General features: G+C 43.2%; 1 protein-coding gene across 11 annotated transcripts in view; it reads right to left on the bottom strand.

The window, feature by feature from the left end:
• Window positions 1-1610: 1610 nt before the first annotated feature.
• Window positions 1611-17162, bottom strand: part of BTRC (beta-transducin repeat containing E3 ubiquitin protein ligase) — a 119435-nt gene continuing 103883 nt past the window's right edge. For 10 of the 11 annotated variants that reach the window (XM_051617467.1, XM_051617470.1, XM_051617476.1 and 7 more), the window contains 5 exons: window positions 16976-17094; window positions 12806-12916; window positions 12127-12205; window positions 8547-8740; window positions 1611-7518 (listed from right to left, as the gene is read on the bottom strand). In XM_051617467.1, coding sequence (XP_051473427.1) covers window positions 8579-8740; window positions 12127-12205; window positions 12806-12916; window positions 16976-17094 — 471 coding nt within the window. In that variant the 3' untranslated portion in view covers window positions 1611-7518; window positions 8547-8578. Of the gene's footprint in view, window positions 7519-8546; window positions 8741-12126; window positions 12206-12529; window positions 12917-16975; window positions 17095-17162 lie in introns of those variants that run through there. The other variant, XR_007889327.1, reaches the window with a different exon arrangement.

Genomic DNA, 17162 nt, shown 5'->3' with positions numbered 1-17162 from the left:
CACACATTTTTAAACAGAAAGGGTAATTAACCACTGAATCTATTTAAGATAAGCTGTCTGGTGTTCATTCTTTTCCAGTGGAAATTTACAATTGAGATTGCTTTTCTTCCTCAAAGACTCTCTTTAGTACTTGAGGTTTTTTTGGATTTGATACCAGAATTCCTGGGAGAAGTTTTCCAGCCCTTGCCCTGCAGCACAGCACTGTCCCAGTCCTAGAAAACTGCATTAAACAACTCTGCTGTCATCTTTAAACACCAAGAAGAAGGGGAAGGACTAAGAAACCACTAGAAGTAACACACAAGGAAAACCTGTTTCACAGAGAACTTGGCAGCCTGTTGTTTGGCACACACACAGAGAGGCAGGACTGGCAGTATGAAAGGTGAGGAGTCTCACTGTGTGCCCTGGCAGTCACAGGTTGTTTCAGTAAAGCTGCATCTTGTGTTACAGACTGATCCAAAACAATAAAGCCTGTCACTGAAATTCCTCTTGCAAACCTATTATCTGATGGGAGGAAAGTGCAGGAAAGGAACAGAAAAGGTTAAAGTGGTGCAAATACAGATATATACATTTCTTTTTTTAAGATACACATATAAACTCACACATTAAAAACCCAAACTCTTGCCAAACAAAGCACGCAGCTGCTGGCAACCCTGTCACAAGGAGAGACGGGGATTGGAAGTGACAGGAATCCTGCTCCCAGCGCTTCAGAAAAGCAGGAGTCTTTGCAATCTCCAGTCCCCTGCTGGCTCCCAAGAATGGAGCCAGCAGGGAGAGAGACGATGGGAGCACAGGGTTTGTTTGTTTTCTGACCACCCCAGGAGTGACGATCTTAAAACTGCAGTGGCCTTTGTTTTAAAAGGGGCTGTTAAGTAAAACAGAAAGATGCAAGGCTCCTATCCAAGGAGCACTTTTAAGAGAAAGGTATTCTGAGGGCAAGGGTGCTTGCATTACAATTCAGGCGAGTCGTAAGCATGGCAGCATCCCCAGCCATGGAGCTGCATGGCAGTGCTGAGATATGTCAATTACTCACTCATTATTGAACAGCAGGATTCTGATTAGCTTATAAAACAAATTTGTGCTTCTCCTACCAGGATCTTGCAACACTACCCAGAAAAAAAAAAAAAAAGTCTTTATAGCTTCTCCCCCCGACTTTTTTAATGGGCAAGATGGCTCCAGCTCTTCCATGTCAGTCACATCCATCCTTGGGCTTACAGGACAGACTCATTTTCTCCAGCCAGAGGCCATCAGCTATGAATGGAGAGTTGGTTAATTAAAAAGTATGCTGTGGTTTTAGGACTAAGTGGTGGGTTTTTTTTTTCCCCCCGACTGCCAGAGCAGTCTTTTATGCTGCATTCATCAATGATCAGCAGCTCTGAGGTGGGACTGGCCACTGCAGACTCATGTCCTGTGAAGCTGCATCTACCCAGGCCCTGGGGCAAAGCTGTTGACCTTAATGGCTGCAGCACTTCCAGGTATTCATGCTGCAAATGTGATGTACAGTGCACAGGTAGCAGAAGTGTGACTCACAGACAGGAGGATTGAGGAAGATACAGGCTTGATATTTTAACAGTGTCCTTCACTCCAAAAGGAAAACAGGAGAGATTCACAGCTTAATTTTTGTATTTGTATTTAAGTTATTTTCTGAACAGTTAAAAAAAACAAAACCAAACAAACCACACTGTTACCATGATCCTAGCTCAAGTGAACATTAGTACATTAACTACACATCACCGTAACATAATCACAAAATTCAAAGCACTCATTACTTAAGAATCCAGATAACAAATATAGCAGAGTAACAAACAGAAAACTCTGGAGAAACCATGTTCTTTCTCACCTCTCCCACTTCCACACCCACCTCAGCCTGAGCAGGCAGGAGTGATGCAGCACAGGCTGGCCTGGCAGGTGTGCAGCTCTCCTAAAAGTAGCAATGTGACATGACTGGGAGAAACTGGATCTGTTACACTTTGCTGAGGTCAATATTATTTTTCTGCCATGCTAAAACGGTGGCTGGGCTCAGCCCTGCAACATCTCGCATGATAAAGACAAAGTAGCTGATAGCAAAATTTTACCCTCAAAAGCAGCTCCAGATTTTCACACTGAATTGCCCAAAAATTCTTGCAGCTCACTGCTCGTAAAAGCCACTGCACATAGCCCTGGACAGGCTGAACTGCCTTCCTCCTGCACGTGGAGCTTTGCTCTGACATAAACCAATGCCCGAGTGCCAGAGACTAAAACACTTTGCATGTAAAGGCAACAAATTTTCATTCATCACACAGGTATGAGCACAGCTCATGTTCTGTGATGAACATTGGTACTTCATGCTGATCTGGTCACAGCCGCACTTGGCTCCTGCTTGAGTAGAAAACAGGATTTTTATGACAACAGGCTACAAAAAAAAAAAAGGGACTTATTTAGGATTTGGCTAAAATATCTAAAGAGCTTGTTGTACATCCATATATATCAACATCTCTCTGATTTTGAGAATATCACTAAGGATTAACCAGTGTGACCAGCTCCCATGGGATGTCAGCTGGACAACAAATGTGGAAGCCCAGCGGTCTTTGGGAACAAGCACAAAGTCACAGGAAGAGTTCTTTGACAAGACAAAGGATGATTTATTCTGGCAGTGTGCCAAGGCTCACCCTGGGAGAAATGCCTTGAGAATCTGCCAGTAGTTTGGCTACACTTCATTTAAAAAAAAAATGGAGTGAGGGAGAAAGGAGAAGATGACAACTCCTCAGCTGCAGTGGGCAGCCATTCCCTGCAACCCACTGCTGGGGTTGTGGAGAAGGAACAAACTGAAGGGACCTGCTGCTTCTCTGAGTCTCTGAATTAAAACTGGGGACAGAAAACCTGTGACCCCTTGTGCCAATCAATCTGGTAGGGATCTGCTGGCAGGAGGATGGAGGGATTTCATATGAAGACCTCCTTTGGGGACAGCTGGGTCACCTGCTTTTCCCTCCTCTTTCTGGGAAGCTGCTGCTTATTGCTTCAGGGGGAACAACTGTAGGGCAAGGCTCAGCATGTCAGATGCATCATGCATGCCACTTGGAGACCCTGGCAAAGTTCATTCTTCTCTTGGAAAGTGTAGTTTAGACCATCCCTTTCTCCTCAACCCCCAGTGCAACCTAAAAGGGGCATCAACTGACAACTTCAACAGTTGGAGGCATTACTTGATTACCTCCTGATGACTTCCAGTATTCTCACAGTAAACCTCTATTCTTCTGAGTCAACTACACAAGCCAAGAGATCGATCTATTTTCAGCATTTTTCCCACTTCATAGAGATCTGTCTCGATCCCTGCACCCCCTCCTAGCTTCCAACCACTTGGGTTGTCTCCTAGTTTTCCTCCCACAAATAAGAGCCAGCCTGCAGAAGGAAGGCTGGCTGCTCCTTCTCATCTGCTTCTCTAACTAGGAAGAGCTGCTAGAATTTGTGATTTATCATACACAAATATTCCCCCTGCAAGTGAACTTAGGAATCATCAGCCACAAAAGGCAGATCCAAAATGGTGTTAAAGGAAGCTAAAAAAGTTAGGCAAAGAGCCCAACCTGGAGATGTGCTTCCCATTGGAGTCTGGATGCCAAAAAACTCAGAACCAAGCCTGGAGCTCTGCTCAGCCTGAGAAAGGGACCTGTGTCATGGGCAGGAAACTCATACCTGGGAGTGGAGAAATGCACATGATACTCTCCAGCTTTTTCAGTGTTCAAAAAAAATTAAGAAAAAAGGATCCTTTGGAGCAGGAGCAGGTGGTGGGCACACAGAGCATGGCAGTCCAAATCAGCTTCCAGATTAGAAAGAAGTGTAAAGCATTTCAATATTTCCGATGATCATCAACTTGTCACCTGAATCCTTCCATTCCAACAGCGGATGTGTCTGTCCCTGAATGTTAACAGGGAGCAGAGGGAGCTGCTCCAGAGGAGACAGCTGCAGAAGACTTCTCGCTGCAAATTCCTTCATTATCTATTTGCATATTTCAAAGCAAGCTCTGAGGATGAGAAATATTTGCAGCAGAACTGTGCCCTATTGCAAAGGAGTCACAAGCAGGAGATGATGCGGCCATAACAGATTGTCCTGCTCTGAATGTCCCACACCTCCAGTACTTTCCATCCCATAGTCCAAGAAGGAAAGCTAGTGTGAGCCTCCTACTTGTGGGAGACGTGCTGATGTCTACGCAGCAGAGGTATTTCATTTCAAAACGATGTGCAACACTTAAAGCCCACAGACACTTCCAGCCCTTTTTTATCTCCTTTCAGCAAGCACGTTCTAGTTCTTTTCATTATAAATTCTGCAATTACTCCAACCTGGCTGAGGGATTATCCATCCAATTCATGTTGAAACCTCTCTCTCACATGCACTCTTGCACACTCACACACACACTACACATATCCTAAGGGGGGAAGTTTGAAAATGCCACTTTCTTCTGACATTGGGAGATCTACTTACCAGATTGCTCCTCCCTGGGTGCACAGTAAACACCACCAAGTGTCAGGCTGTGGCAGTTTCAAGTTCAAGTTAGATCAGTTAACTTCAGTTTCCTTCTTGGCTATCAGAAAATGTGTACAACTTGGGGAGTGGGGTAGGAATCCTTGCCCTTCTGCAGTTCTGTGTGAAGTACCCAGACACAGTCCTTCCTGGAGGGTAAGATGCTGTTCTTACCATGTGCCAAAAACAGATTTCAGCTGTTGCTCACTAACTGTACCTTAAACAGCTCTTCCCAGCAGAGTTGAAACTACGGTACCACTTGAAGACCCAACAGTGCTTAGAAGTTACAGAATAGCAGCATGGAGCAGCAGGGCTATGACAACCCAGGACAATCTGCAATGGTGGTTCTCTGTGTGGCCAGCCAGTTTTCCAGTTCTCCCAAATTCTTTCAACTAGCAAAATAAAATACACCCTTGCAGGTACTGCCCACAAAGATGCAATGAAAACAGAAGGAATTTCTGCAGCCTTCAGAGGCTGGAGTAGCAGATCATTGTTTTTTACGATAACCTAAATGTAAAAGACAGAGGATGACCAAAGTGAGGAAAAGAACTATTAAATCTGCAGCCAAGGTTGTATAAACCCCTGGTGATATGCAAACATGCTGTAGACCTTATAATAAATGAAATTAGAGGAAGTGTTCAAATAACATTAAGAATAAGGCTCGGAACTCCAACTCAGCAAAGTTTGGGATGTAAACTTGGATTCTCTCTGGTCCCTTGCCACTTTGGCTTTGGGACTGCAGTATGTTTAATATATAGGAGCTGCCTGGAATCCAAAACAGCATTTCTAGACTTAAAAGTAGTGCCAAAACTAGTTGTGGATGAACTTAACAGTGTGAGTCAGAACTTTTATGACTCTGCAGAGGTAAGTCACACTGTCAGTGTTACCTGACCAGAGTCAAGTTCTTAACCTTTTGATTCTTTTAGTCATAGTTCAAACAGAAAATAGGAGTGTCACCACATGGTCTGAAATGCACTTCAGAACTATTGTAGTTTCTAGGCTCAAGGAAAATATAAAGAGCTGAGTGCTCAACACTGCTGCCCACATACTTCAGGAACTGCACTAGGTACTCCCCAGGCACCAGCTCTCCCGTCCTGCATAACTCCATTGCCTTCTTGTCTGTCTTAGCTGTCACCAAAATGATTTAAGCCCTCTGGACTGCTCTTTGGGGATTCTTGGCCCAGCTCCTTGCAAAATTTCATTGGTCGAAAAAGCGCATCCAAAGCAATTAGAAACAACGCAACTGCTTCCCCAGCAAAGTGAAGTTGATGAGAATAGCTTAAAAAAATTCCCATCTGCCAAGTTCCAAGTTTAGAGGGTTTTAACAAAGCCTGTTTAAAACCCCTCCAGCCTGGAGATGAAGGGCTGTGATTTCCTACTGTGGGATTGGAGCAAGTCCCCAGTTCGGAAGTGGGGGTTATTCAAGACCTAAAGTGGAATATTTGGGCCTAAACCTGGAATGGACAGGGACTGCTTTACAGTCTTTCCTCATCCAAATGCAGGCCTACTGCAATTCCTTCCAGCTCTGTAAAAACAGCTGTTTTCCCCCAGATGTCTCTGCCTGTTTCAGAGACATGCAGAATTCTTTCTCATGCCTGTCCTCTTCAGGGCTATTTTTATCTTGTAAACAATGGTAATTTGCAAAAGTCTCAGCTAGAAAGCAAAGATCCAGCTCAGCTATCAGCAAAGGGACTCATCAGCCTATGTCCATAAATGGCAATGCAGCATGCATGTAAGAAAAGCACACCAAAGGCTCTCCCTCTGAAGGTTTTCTAGCAAGACCAGCCCCAGAAATGTTGTACAACTGGCCTGGAGCCACTGCCACCTGTACTCATGGACATATACACTCATTTCACCCACCTGCCATCACCAGAGGACTGTACCCCATCGGTGCTCATGTGAGCAAAAACTTACTGTCATGGGCAGAGTGCTTGTGTAGTGTCTCCACACTAGGGTGGCTTTATCTTGAGAATTTCACAAAGCTTTTAGCAGCCCCCTCTTCCAGCACCCAGCTACAGACTCTCTGAGGGAAGAAGGAAGGGGAAGAAAGGAGCAATGTCCAGCTTTTCTCCTCACCCCAGTCACAAACTTCCTCCAATTTACAGAATGATCAACACCACACTGTCTTCAGGGAGAGCTGCAGGAGGAAGATGGTACAGAAAATCCCTTTGCTAGTGAAATACTATCCTGGGCCAATGTTTCATCTGGGGCAGGGGTGGCAGGATCTCAGCCCCAGTCCATCATGCTTGGGACTTTGGCAGAAGAGAGTTTAACTTTTCACTGACTAGCATTCCTCAGCCAAGCAGATGTTAAGGGAAACTACAATATACGTCCAGCTTCCAAAGGGTTAGTAGAGCAGGCAGGAGAGGAAAGAGATGGATTTGGCTCATAACAGTAAAATTTCAAGGGTCCTCTCACCACAAAAAATAGGTCTGCAGTCAGAACAGCCAAAAGCCACAGGGAAGTTGGGGGGGGTTGGGGGGGGTGGGGCTGGTCTGGCTGTTACAAGTGTCTCTGTTGCTCTTCAGGGCTGAATGCTTTTTCAAAGGCCTAGCAATGGATATTGATTTCAGTCTGAGAGTAGCAGCCTCCTTCTTACCCTCCCTCCCACCCACCCTGAAGTGACTCTCTCAGCAGGGTGCACTGTGGCTATAAGTCTTCTGCTTAACAGCAAAGCAACACATTCTGGCAACATCTTAAATATATTCATAGGACATCTGTGACTGGGTTTGGAGGGGAACCAAACAGGGTAAAGGGAAGAGGAGTGAACAGGAAGAGGGGAACAAGGGAGGAAAAGGATGGGAAGGTTTAAAAATGTTAACTGTTCATGAAAGATAAAAGTCATCTTCTGATATAGCAGCACTTTAGCAGTCAGCCGCGCTGAGTAGACCCTGTCTGAGATCAACCGCATGCCAACTTTGTTCCAGAAACAAGTCTGAGAGCCTCTCTCTTCAGCAAGTATTGGTTACGTGGATAGTTCTTTTGTCCTGGCATTGGCAGATAATTTAAATACTGCAGCTTAAATGAGTCCTGGGAACAAAAAACAGAACAAACCAAACAAACCCCATTCATACTAAGCCTTTTAATCATTTAAAAGAACATCTGATTGACCAGAGTGTTTGAGAAAACCAAGATGGCTGATCTGAGAGCTACAGAGCAGCACTGTATATTTATCAATCAAACGAGATACAGGATGTGCCCCCATTACAGAGCATTTTCATGGGAAAATGTCACTGTGGACATGGCCCTGCAGAATCCTGTCAGCTCTTCTGCCATTTTTCTCAAGCTACTAACAGTAGCGGTGCTTGTACCCACCAAAGCAGGCAATCATGCTATCCCACTTCACTCATATACATCAAATCCCCTCTACAACTGACCCAAATATATGGAACATTATGTCCTCCCCACACTGTGTTGGGCCATGACAAAAGGGTAAGGTGATGAGCAAACCAGCCAGGCTGTGACATGAACAATTTAACATCCATGCTGTGTGCTAGAGAAAACAAGGGCTAGGCGCTATGAGTAAATTATTTTGCACATTAATGCATCTCAATTTAATTTGCCTGGGCTTGTGCCTCAGTGTCTTCTCCCCTAGTCAAACTGTTCTCTTGAATCAGCTTGCTGCAGAGTGAGAAGAATGGTCACCTCTTCAGAGAGAGGGAATAAAGCTGACACTTCTTGGCAAAACCCTCCTGCCTGGTGACAACTGCCCAGGGTCAGGCCATCTGCATCCCCTTGTTAGGCAGCAGCTGCTCTACTCGCTCTGCAGAAACCCTCTTCCTTCTGGACAGCAGCAATAGCTGATTTAATTATTGATGATGATGGACAGAGGGAGGAGGAGTTCTACAGGGGAACTCACAGGTGCCACATGCCACAAATCCTAAAATGAAGTCCCTATCCTAAGGTATCACAACCATTCCTGTCCTTTTACAGGACACTGTAATTACTGTCCAACCAAGATGAGAAATACTGACAGACTCAGCTAGCTATTCGGGCAGCATGTTCAAACTAGATCCACTGTCATCTTTGAGCCTCTGATTTTTTAACATTTTTTTTACCTGTGCGAGTGTGAGGTACAGTGTAGTGTTATTTATCTTGAGATGTAGGTGTACGTTCTGGATGGGGAACGAGTAGATTCTGCTTGGGCAGCTGGGTCATTCAGAAAATCCCAGATGAGGATGGTGTCATCATGTGAGCTGCTGACGATCTGGAATTCATCAAACTGAAGTCGAAAGACTCTTCCAGAATGCTCCTAAATGCAAGAGAGACACACAGCAGGTTAATTCACAAACTTGCTGGCACCTGGGAGGGAGCAGGGAAGATGAACTTGGGCTTGGACTCCAGCGTTACCTTCATTTCCCAGTAAACCCCATAAGGCACACTGTGCCTCACCATCACACAGCATAAATTAAACCCTTTCAATGAAAAGGTTTTGCCATATCTGAGTACTTGGTTCACAGGAAGTTTACGTTACAGTTACCCTGTTATTCCTTAAATCCCAATATTGGACATACACTGTGCAGAACAAACCAAGCTCCCAACACCACACAATTCTGTCTGGTGAGGCTGACAGGAGAACTGTCTTTCTTGGTCCATGGTGAAACTCTTTTCCAAAAATCACAGCATTCCCAGATGGAATAGGTTACAGGGAGGGAGATAAGAACTTTTCATTCAAGACTTGGCATCATTGCCACTGCTGAAGATGAAAGAGCTTAATACTGGAGGACAGTAAAGAGCCTGTTGTAAAGTCCAGTGACACAGTGATAATTCCTCTTAAGCAGTTCTAGAAATATGAACCAGAAAGGGCACTCTTTATAGGTAGTTTGCATTCTGCTCTGAGGCTGAGTGGAAATGGCATGACAATTTGGCCAGAGTTCAGACTGTAATTAACAGACAGTAAAGGCAAGATCCTGGATATCACAGAGCAAATCCACCTTGCTTTCCATTTTGTATTGCCTATTTTTTCTTGGTGCTTACACTGCAGCAAGAGAGAGCAGTGGCCTCCTCAGTCAGAGGGGAAATGAAACCAGGCAAGTAGAGTGAGCCCTATCTCTTCTATTAATACATATTTCTCTTTAGTGCTCACATGCTGTAAGGGACCTAGGGTCAGGAAAAAAAAAAAACATGCTTGAAAATACTTTAGCACTGAAAATATAGGTTTCTCAAACATTTAGACAAAAGACAATCGTTAGCTACTAAATGGAAAGCCTCTCATATGGCAGAAGACTACAAAAATACAGCTTGGTTTGCAAAGCACAACAGCTGCTTTAAAATGAAGCTCTGCATTTTAAAATTAAAATTAGTGGAAAATACACACAAGCCAGATTCTATTTTTAAGATAAATTTTCAAAAAGGTCCAGTCGTTGGAACCATTCTGACCTTTTAACCATAACTCAAATTTGTCTTAAAAACACTTTACAGGTTTCTATCTTCCCACCTATTCCAAAGAAAAATATTCTTCCAGAGTGTGCTGTAGCAGTGAAGTAAGTGAAATTCTTGCTAAAAAAAGAAATCACTATGGCAGCCAGATTCACTGAGGGACTTCTCACAGATCCACCCAAAGAGGGAGGTACTTCCAAAAAACCCACTTACAAAGCTCCCTTCTTTCTCCCAGTTATTGTAGGCTAAGCAAGGTTGCCCTAGAAGTTCCACATAGCAGCTGCCTTTTGCTGGTGCAGTGGCAATAGGCAGACTGGACATCCTAAGCTGAGGCCACAAAGACCTGAACCTCATAGGGAAAGCTGAACTGTGTGCTTGTTCTGCACCTGGAAAGCTTCTGTCAAATTCATGTGGCCGCTGTTCCAGCTAATGGAAGACAAAACTGGAAGGGACCTGGTACACAGTGAGCATTTGTTATCTGTGCACTTTCCTCCTACTGTTTGAAAATTGAACACGAGCAGCAGGAGACTCACGATGTTCATTGTGCAGCCAGGTTTAATTTTGAAGGCCGAGGGAAGAGGAAAAAAACCAAACCACGGGTAAGTGGGTATAAGGACGCCCTGTTGTCATAAACATGGGAAGTCCTAAAAGCACCACAACAGCCTCCTTTGCCCCCCTCTTCTGGCCCCCTCCATCGCTATCAAATGGGGATTTATGAGTATCCATGTGTTGAGATTCCTACAGCGTTTCCATCCCACTGCTTCTGATTTATAATACAATTAGCTGGGGCACTTTGGCTGTCCACTGCTGGAAAATGCAGAGGAAATCACTCCAGTTAAATTAAGTCTACAGGTTACTAGGCACACATTTGTCTCAGGTTGGGGCAGGAACGCTGCTAATATGAAGCCGAAGTCTGAAACTCTCACGATATCTGCTCATGAGCACAGAGTTGTTCCATAGTTTGCAACTGGGTGGTTGATGACAAAGGGTTTTTCTGGATTTCAGCCATGAAACTATTTGCAGTTTTATTTGGCTAACAAGAAGGCTTTTCAACATAGTACCTGCAGGCATCCAAGGCTCTTACAGACTCTTACTCTGCAGCTAGTGGTCTAAATACACGATTGGAAAAGAGTTAGAACGGCTTAATGACCTACTGCCTGTCAGCTGAGTCACAGTAACCCCCACAGCCTGTGCCAAATGTGAAGGAAAATAACTCAGTGAAATCTACAGCAACAGTAGCAGTTCAGGTGGATGATGAGTGTGCAAAAGGTCAGCTACCATGGCTCAACTGGTGAGAGGTAACCAGGCTTTTAGAGAATCAGACAGCTTTGGCATGATCTTGGGTTAGAGCACAGACTGCAGTCACAGGCCACAGCAGGAAAAGGCCTAATGTATACCAGATCCAAGACTGCCCAAACATTTCTCACCTAAAAAATAAATGAATTTAGTACTTCTTTTTTCAATGAGAATTTGGTACTAGACTGAGATCTTCCTTCATCCCTAGGGCATGTTCTGTCAGAGCAACAACAGTGCAAGATTTCTGGGATGAATGTGATGGAGGAATACTTCTAGGAAGCATCCCACAGCCTTGGCTGTACTGGCATTTTTCTCACAACCTCCCCATATTATACTAAGACTAGAACAGAGCCACTGTTAAGCATGACTGTGAATGCTGTTACTGCTCACACAATTTTAACCATAGCATCATAAGACCTGCATTAAGTATCAATGGACAGCATTAAAGTAGTAGTTCCTGTTTGAGGATGATGCAATTTTACTGTCTGTTTCAGTCCTTACCTTCTCTTTCCTTAAACACCCAAAAGCCTGTTAAAAGCAATCCCAAGGGTGTTCTTGTTCTTGTTCCTCAAATTCAGAATGTACTCCTTTGCTTTAAGGAATTTTGTGTCAGCAATTCAGACAACACACTAGTACATCATTCAGTAAACACAGGTAAAAGTAAACCCACTGGCACATAGAACCCCAGAAGGACAACTCTCAAAAATGGATTTAGTTATTAACTTCAAATCACAGAACAAAGCTGTTAAAAAGTGAATAAAATCTCCATAGGTTCTACATTTTAATGCTTTATAGCTTGCAACATTGAAAAAAACGTTGGGCACCCAAAGAAGCCATACCCCTAGAAATGATGTCTAGCTCCTGCAGACTGAGGATAAACTGACTTGAATTTTCATGGCTCAAGATAGCCCTGATCAAACCCACTTCTCTGCTCCCTCCAGCACCCCTACCAAAAGCTCTTACCACAAGGGTTCGCAAGCAGAGGGTCCCTGCTGGAGCACGGGGGTCCAAAGCAGCCACAAGATCCCATACTTTAATTTTCCTAGTAGTGAAAAAATAGACAAACACCATGGCTCTGTTAAAGAGAAAAGAGCAAGTGCTCACAGAAGAGAATTAACTGTTAGTACAGATTAGCCAATACACCAGTTCAAGGAAAATTACAGCAATCCTTTTGCTCTAGAGACATGGTTCTTGCACTTCCCCTTTGTAAAACTTTTAGAGCTTAATGGGAGAAAAATACATGCTGTCAACAAAGTAAACCATCTAAAGAGCAGGTGAACTAAGAGAAAAGTGGAAGTGCAGACACCAGTCTGTGATGGCAAATGGTTCAGAAGAAATAACCACAGATGGGAAAGATTGTTCTTACCAGTGGTTCAGCTAGAAGAGGTTTCAGGGTGAGTCAGTCAGGTATTCTTATAAGCTAAAGAACTGGACCAGACACATCAAATAATGCTGATTTATTTCAAAAGATGAAGAAAAAAAAGTATACTTTGTAGCATGGTCCTGATCTACTCGCCATGAAAAGGTCCTCTTGGTATGACAGACAAGGAGTCTAATATTTATAAAGGAGACACAACAAAGTGGGATGTGAGATAATGAGATGGGGAGGAAGATACAAGGATGACCGCACTGACAGCCTCACCCATCATATGCCCCGCTGACTATCCTCTTGTTGTCGAAGCGGATGCATCTCACCAACTCTTCATGGCCTTCCAGTACTCGTAAACACGCCCCACACTCGATATCCCACAGCCTGAGAGACAGTAGGACAAAACACTAAGAATTTTTTAATATTTGACCATTGCAACAAAACATTTGGTCTTTGCTTGTAGTTAATGGAAACTTGGATATAAAGTTTATGATGAAGCAACAAAGAAGAAACAAACTACATTCACCACTTCTTTTCCTGCCATTAAGCAGATGTGTGCTTTTCAACATGACCCTGTCATGTTACAGTATCACACAGGAAATTATTAAGGATCCAGAAATTTAAAGACCACCTGTGTGTAATATCTACTGCTCCAGTAACACAGGACATCTCCCAGTTATCTTCACAGTGAGCCTTAAAACTTTATTTTACTGAAGTTGATTCTTCATAAAAATCCTGCCTTGACACATTAAGAGAGGGAGACTTGCCGATCCCCTTGTACCAGCTGGTTCCAACTGGTAAGATCACCTTCACAGGGCACATGCCCCTTTCAGTACCCCTACATGCCTATTTCTGATTTGCAGACTACCATCAGACAAATTAAGACATCAATACAGTGACGAAAGTATGAGAATTAACGAGCCCCTTTTATTTGTCATTTCTCCCACTGAAGGTGTGTTTACTCTGTAAACTAGGCAACTAACACATAAGCTAAAATGGGCACCCTACATTTATGATTCTATAATGCATTTTCTTCTTGTCTTCAAATAATTCCTGTGGCTCTCTGCTGTTTCTAAGAATCAAATATTTTTTAAAAGTTCTGGCATCAAAACCAGTACACACTGTCCCAGTAAGAGACCCAGCAATACATTATTCTCTCAGCTGTAACTATCTCAGAGCTTTGGGCTTTGTAAAGGACTTTTAGCATGGAGAATAAATTAAAATGCATTCATTTTCATACTTGCACACTACCTTGAAAAATATGCTAAAAATGCCTGAAATAGTTACGAAGTAAGTCTATCTGCTTTCCATACTTTTGTCAGCTCTTTGACATGACTCCTGATTACTCTGGATAAAGAAAGATTATTTGTCTACAAGAACTGAAATTCTTTGATATGTTCCACCTCTGGCTGAGACATGCTCTGCTCATACAGAAATCTTTTAATAGCTTTTAGTATCTGCTGTGACTCCCTGACACACAGCTGAAAGAAAGCAATCACAAATGCTCTTAAATGCTCATTCAGTTAGTGTCCAGACTGACATGAACTTCACAGCAGTAAGAAATATGCATGTTTTGTGGAATTTCTCTGGGTGGCACATCTCAAGCAGAACAGCTGCTGAGGGCTCAGGTCACTTTTACTTGAGAGACAAAGAAAAAGGTAAATTGTTCCCATATATTTTACTCCTGAGGTCCCTCAGGGAAGAATCTAGATCCAGTGGATGTGTGCCCAAGGTTGGTGGATAATGTGGTAGTTGTCCTGCCACCACAAGTCACTCTCAATTTGGAAACAGGAACGAAGAGAACTTTCATCACTGTAGAATTGGGAAAGGATTTGTCTATGTACATGTTTGAGACCAAGGAGGAACAATAGATGATTCATGAATCCATGAAGCTGATCTTTCTGGAACCTGTGAAGATCCCAGTAGTTTTCACACGACTACAAGCACACAAGTCAAGGTCAGAGGAAGCAACTCCATGGCAAAGGTCAGCCAAAGGCACTCTGGCTGGTCAGAGAACATTAAGTGTATCAATGACTGTGAACAGGATGGACAATGCCGAAAGTGAACTGGTGCAGAAAGGTTTGAAGAGCAATTTTGTGCCAGGAATCTTCATGCCATGTGTTTCTATTCCTTGCCATCAATCCTGAGATCGCCAGAAGCTCTGAAAGGCTGCATCACACTAATTCAGATCCCAGTTTGAGGTTTACCTGAATCTGCATGGGATTAGAAGGTATGATCATGTCCCTAGCCATGTGGGGAATACGCCTTAATGCACAAAAGGGATAACTACTATGTGAGAGCAGAATGTTGTAGAAGAATTGGTGCCAAGGGTATCTCCCAGATTTGATAACCTTCTAAAATGCCTACTTCTTTAAATAGTCAAAGGACCAAATAGCAAGATAACTACTCTTAAGGCTTGAGAACTAAAAAAATAAACCCTACAAAGCATATGCAGTCAAAAACTCTATCAGTCTCTCTTCCTATAGCTTTGGGAGCTGGAGGATATCTACAATTATCTCAGCCCTTAATTCACTTGAAGTCCTGGCAGAGCTAGAATGTGTACATAAAGCAGGTGAGCCTGAAACCCCATCTCCTAGATAGAATGTTATCTGAACAGTCCAGTATCAGATCGCATGTGGGCACACACTAGAGGTTGATTACACACATGCAAATCAACCACCTGTTTAAAAACTAACCCAAGATGATGTAGTCTAATTCTATTTTCCTGCTCTAAATTATCTCTTCATTTTTTTTTTTTCCCCTATACCATGCTTGTCTGTAGCAATGAAGAACTTTGGCCCCAGTGGCTAAGACACTGAAGCGATTGGATTGAACTCGATGGACCAGTTCCCATCAGATGGAAATTGACACCATGATAGTGGTGCCTATGTAGCTGTGTCCTCTTACACTGGTGAAATTTCTGGCCTAAAACAAAACCTAAACCATTTTTACATGGAATCTCCTTACAGAAGAAAAATACTGATTTCTCAGCTAGTTCATGTGTCCTTATGTTTGCAGTTTCAAAACTGGAAATTACAGAGTTGCATTTTGGAAAAAAGTTTCCCTGCAATGGAGGAACAACCAACTTCAAATTCTGTATCAGGAGGCAGCGTCTCTGAAAGGCCAACACACAACATCTGGCATTTTACAGTAGATTAAAATCAAGCATACAAAGAAAGCACCAAGCCAGCCACAAAGATAACTTAGTGGCTGGCCCTTTCCTTATTACCCTTCCACTGACTTGTGCCCTCTGCTAACGGCCGGGAGAAAATTATGTGACCAGGTAAGTCTTGTGCCTTACCCACACAGCTGCCAAACTTGACTTCCATTAAGATTCATTGACAACATTCCTGAAATTCTAGCACGATTTATCTGTCAACTAGGGATTTTGTCCAATGTAAGTATAAAAGTAACTTTATTCCTCTTTAGCATGATCACTATCTTGACATTTATTTTTATTAGCATTGCAAGCAATATTTTTAATCCTTCCCTAACTGCTGTAATATTTAACTATTTCTTACTCCAATTCTGAGACAAAGTTTCATAGTACAATTGCAGAGGGTTATTTTTTTCTATTTGAAGTGCACTTCTCATCATGTGTAGGTGGTGCTACCCTTACACAATGCCTGTTATACTTTTTCCCCTGATTATGAGACAGAAGTTCCAGCTCTCTTGGCTATGCTCTCAGACAGCCCCATACTAAAATCTGGCACAGTGACCTGGTGATGTCAACCAAAGGATTATTACTGACATGCAAACTGAAGAGTTTCTGCTTACACAGTCCAGCTTTCAGGTTTTATCAGAAGGTAGACAATTAGTTAAAGCAATGACAAAGACACAAGTACACTACTATTCAAGCTTGCTCTGTACCCACTGAGATTAGTAGATCATCCCTCTGCAAGCAGCTGCAGGATGTAGGGAGAAATCCTGGCTCATGACACCAGAAGGAGTTAAATCTCAGATTGCAACCAGGGCAGCTGGAGAAGTGCAAAAGGCATCAAACTGAACTTCATGCTCTAAACCAGCTGTTCCAAACTTAACCAGGTGCCAAGTACCACAAGAAGAGTTGGCAAGAGCCCAGCAGGATTTCTGCAGAGGATTAAATGCCTCTTACTGCAAATCTGACCCCTTTAACCTGACACACAGCCCAATTAAAATATCACAAGAGGACATCACAGAAAGTGGTACTTACTAGCTCTTTCATACACCAGAATTGTCAGAGCAATGCAACTTGTTGATTAGTATGGGACTCCTGAGATACAGAGGATGAAAGACAACACAGTAAAACTTGCTTCTAATATCTCTTTCAGCAGTTTCCAATGTTTCTATACCAAAGATGACATATTTCAAAGGTGATGAGGCTACAGAGCACTTCAGTTGTCTGTCCTCTGCACAACCCAGGGAATACTTGCACAGAACTCTGCAATGGGGAGTGTCTCTCACCTGATAGTATTATCTGAGGAGCCGCTCACTACTAGCCTGTCTCTGTACTGCAGACATGCAATGCCTCGTTTGTGGCCATTTAAGGTGCGCACAAATTCGCAGGTACTAGTGTTCCATACCTGTGACAGGAAGAGGGGAAGGAACCACACAGAGACAAAATTATTAAGAAGAGACTAACAAAAGCTGG

This window comes from Apus apus, chromosome 4 (assembly GCF_020740795.1).
Source record: "Apus apus isolate bApuApu2 chromosome 4, bApuApu2.pri.cur, whole genome shotgun sequence".
NCBI lineage: Eukaryota > Metazoa > Chordata > Aves > Apodiformes > Apodidae > Apus > Apus apus.
The sequence above is the reverse complement of the archived record's forward strand: the minus strand, read 5'-3'. Positions and strand labels throughout refer to the sequence as shown.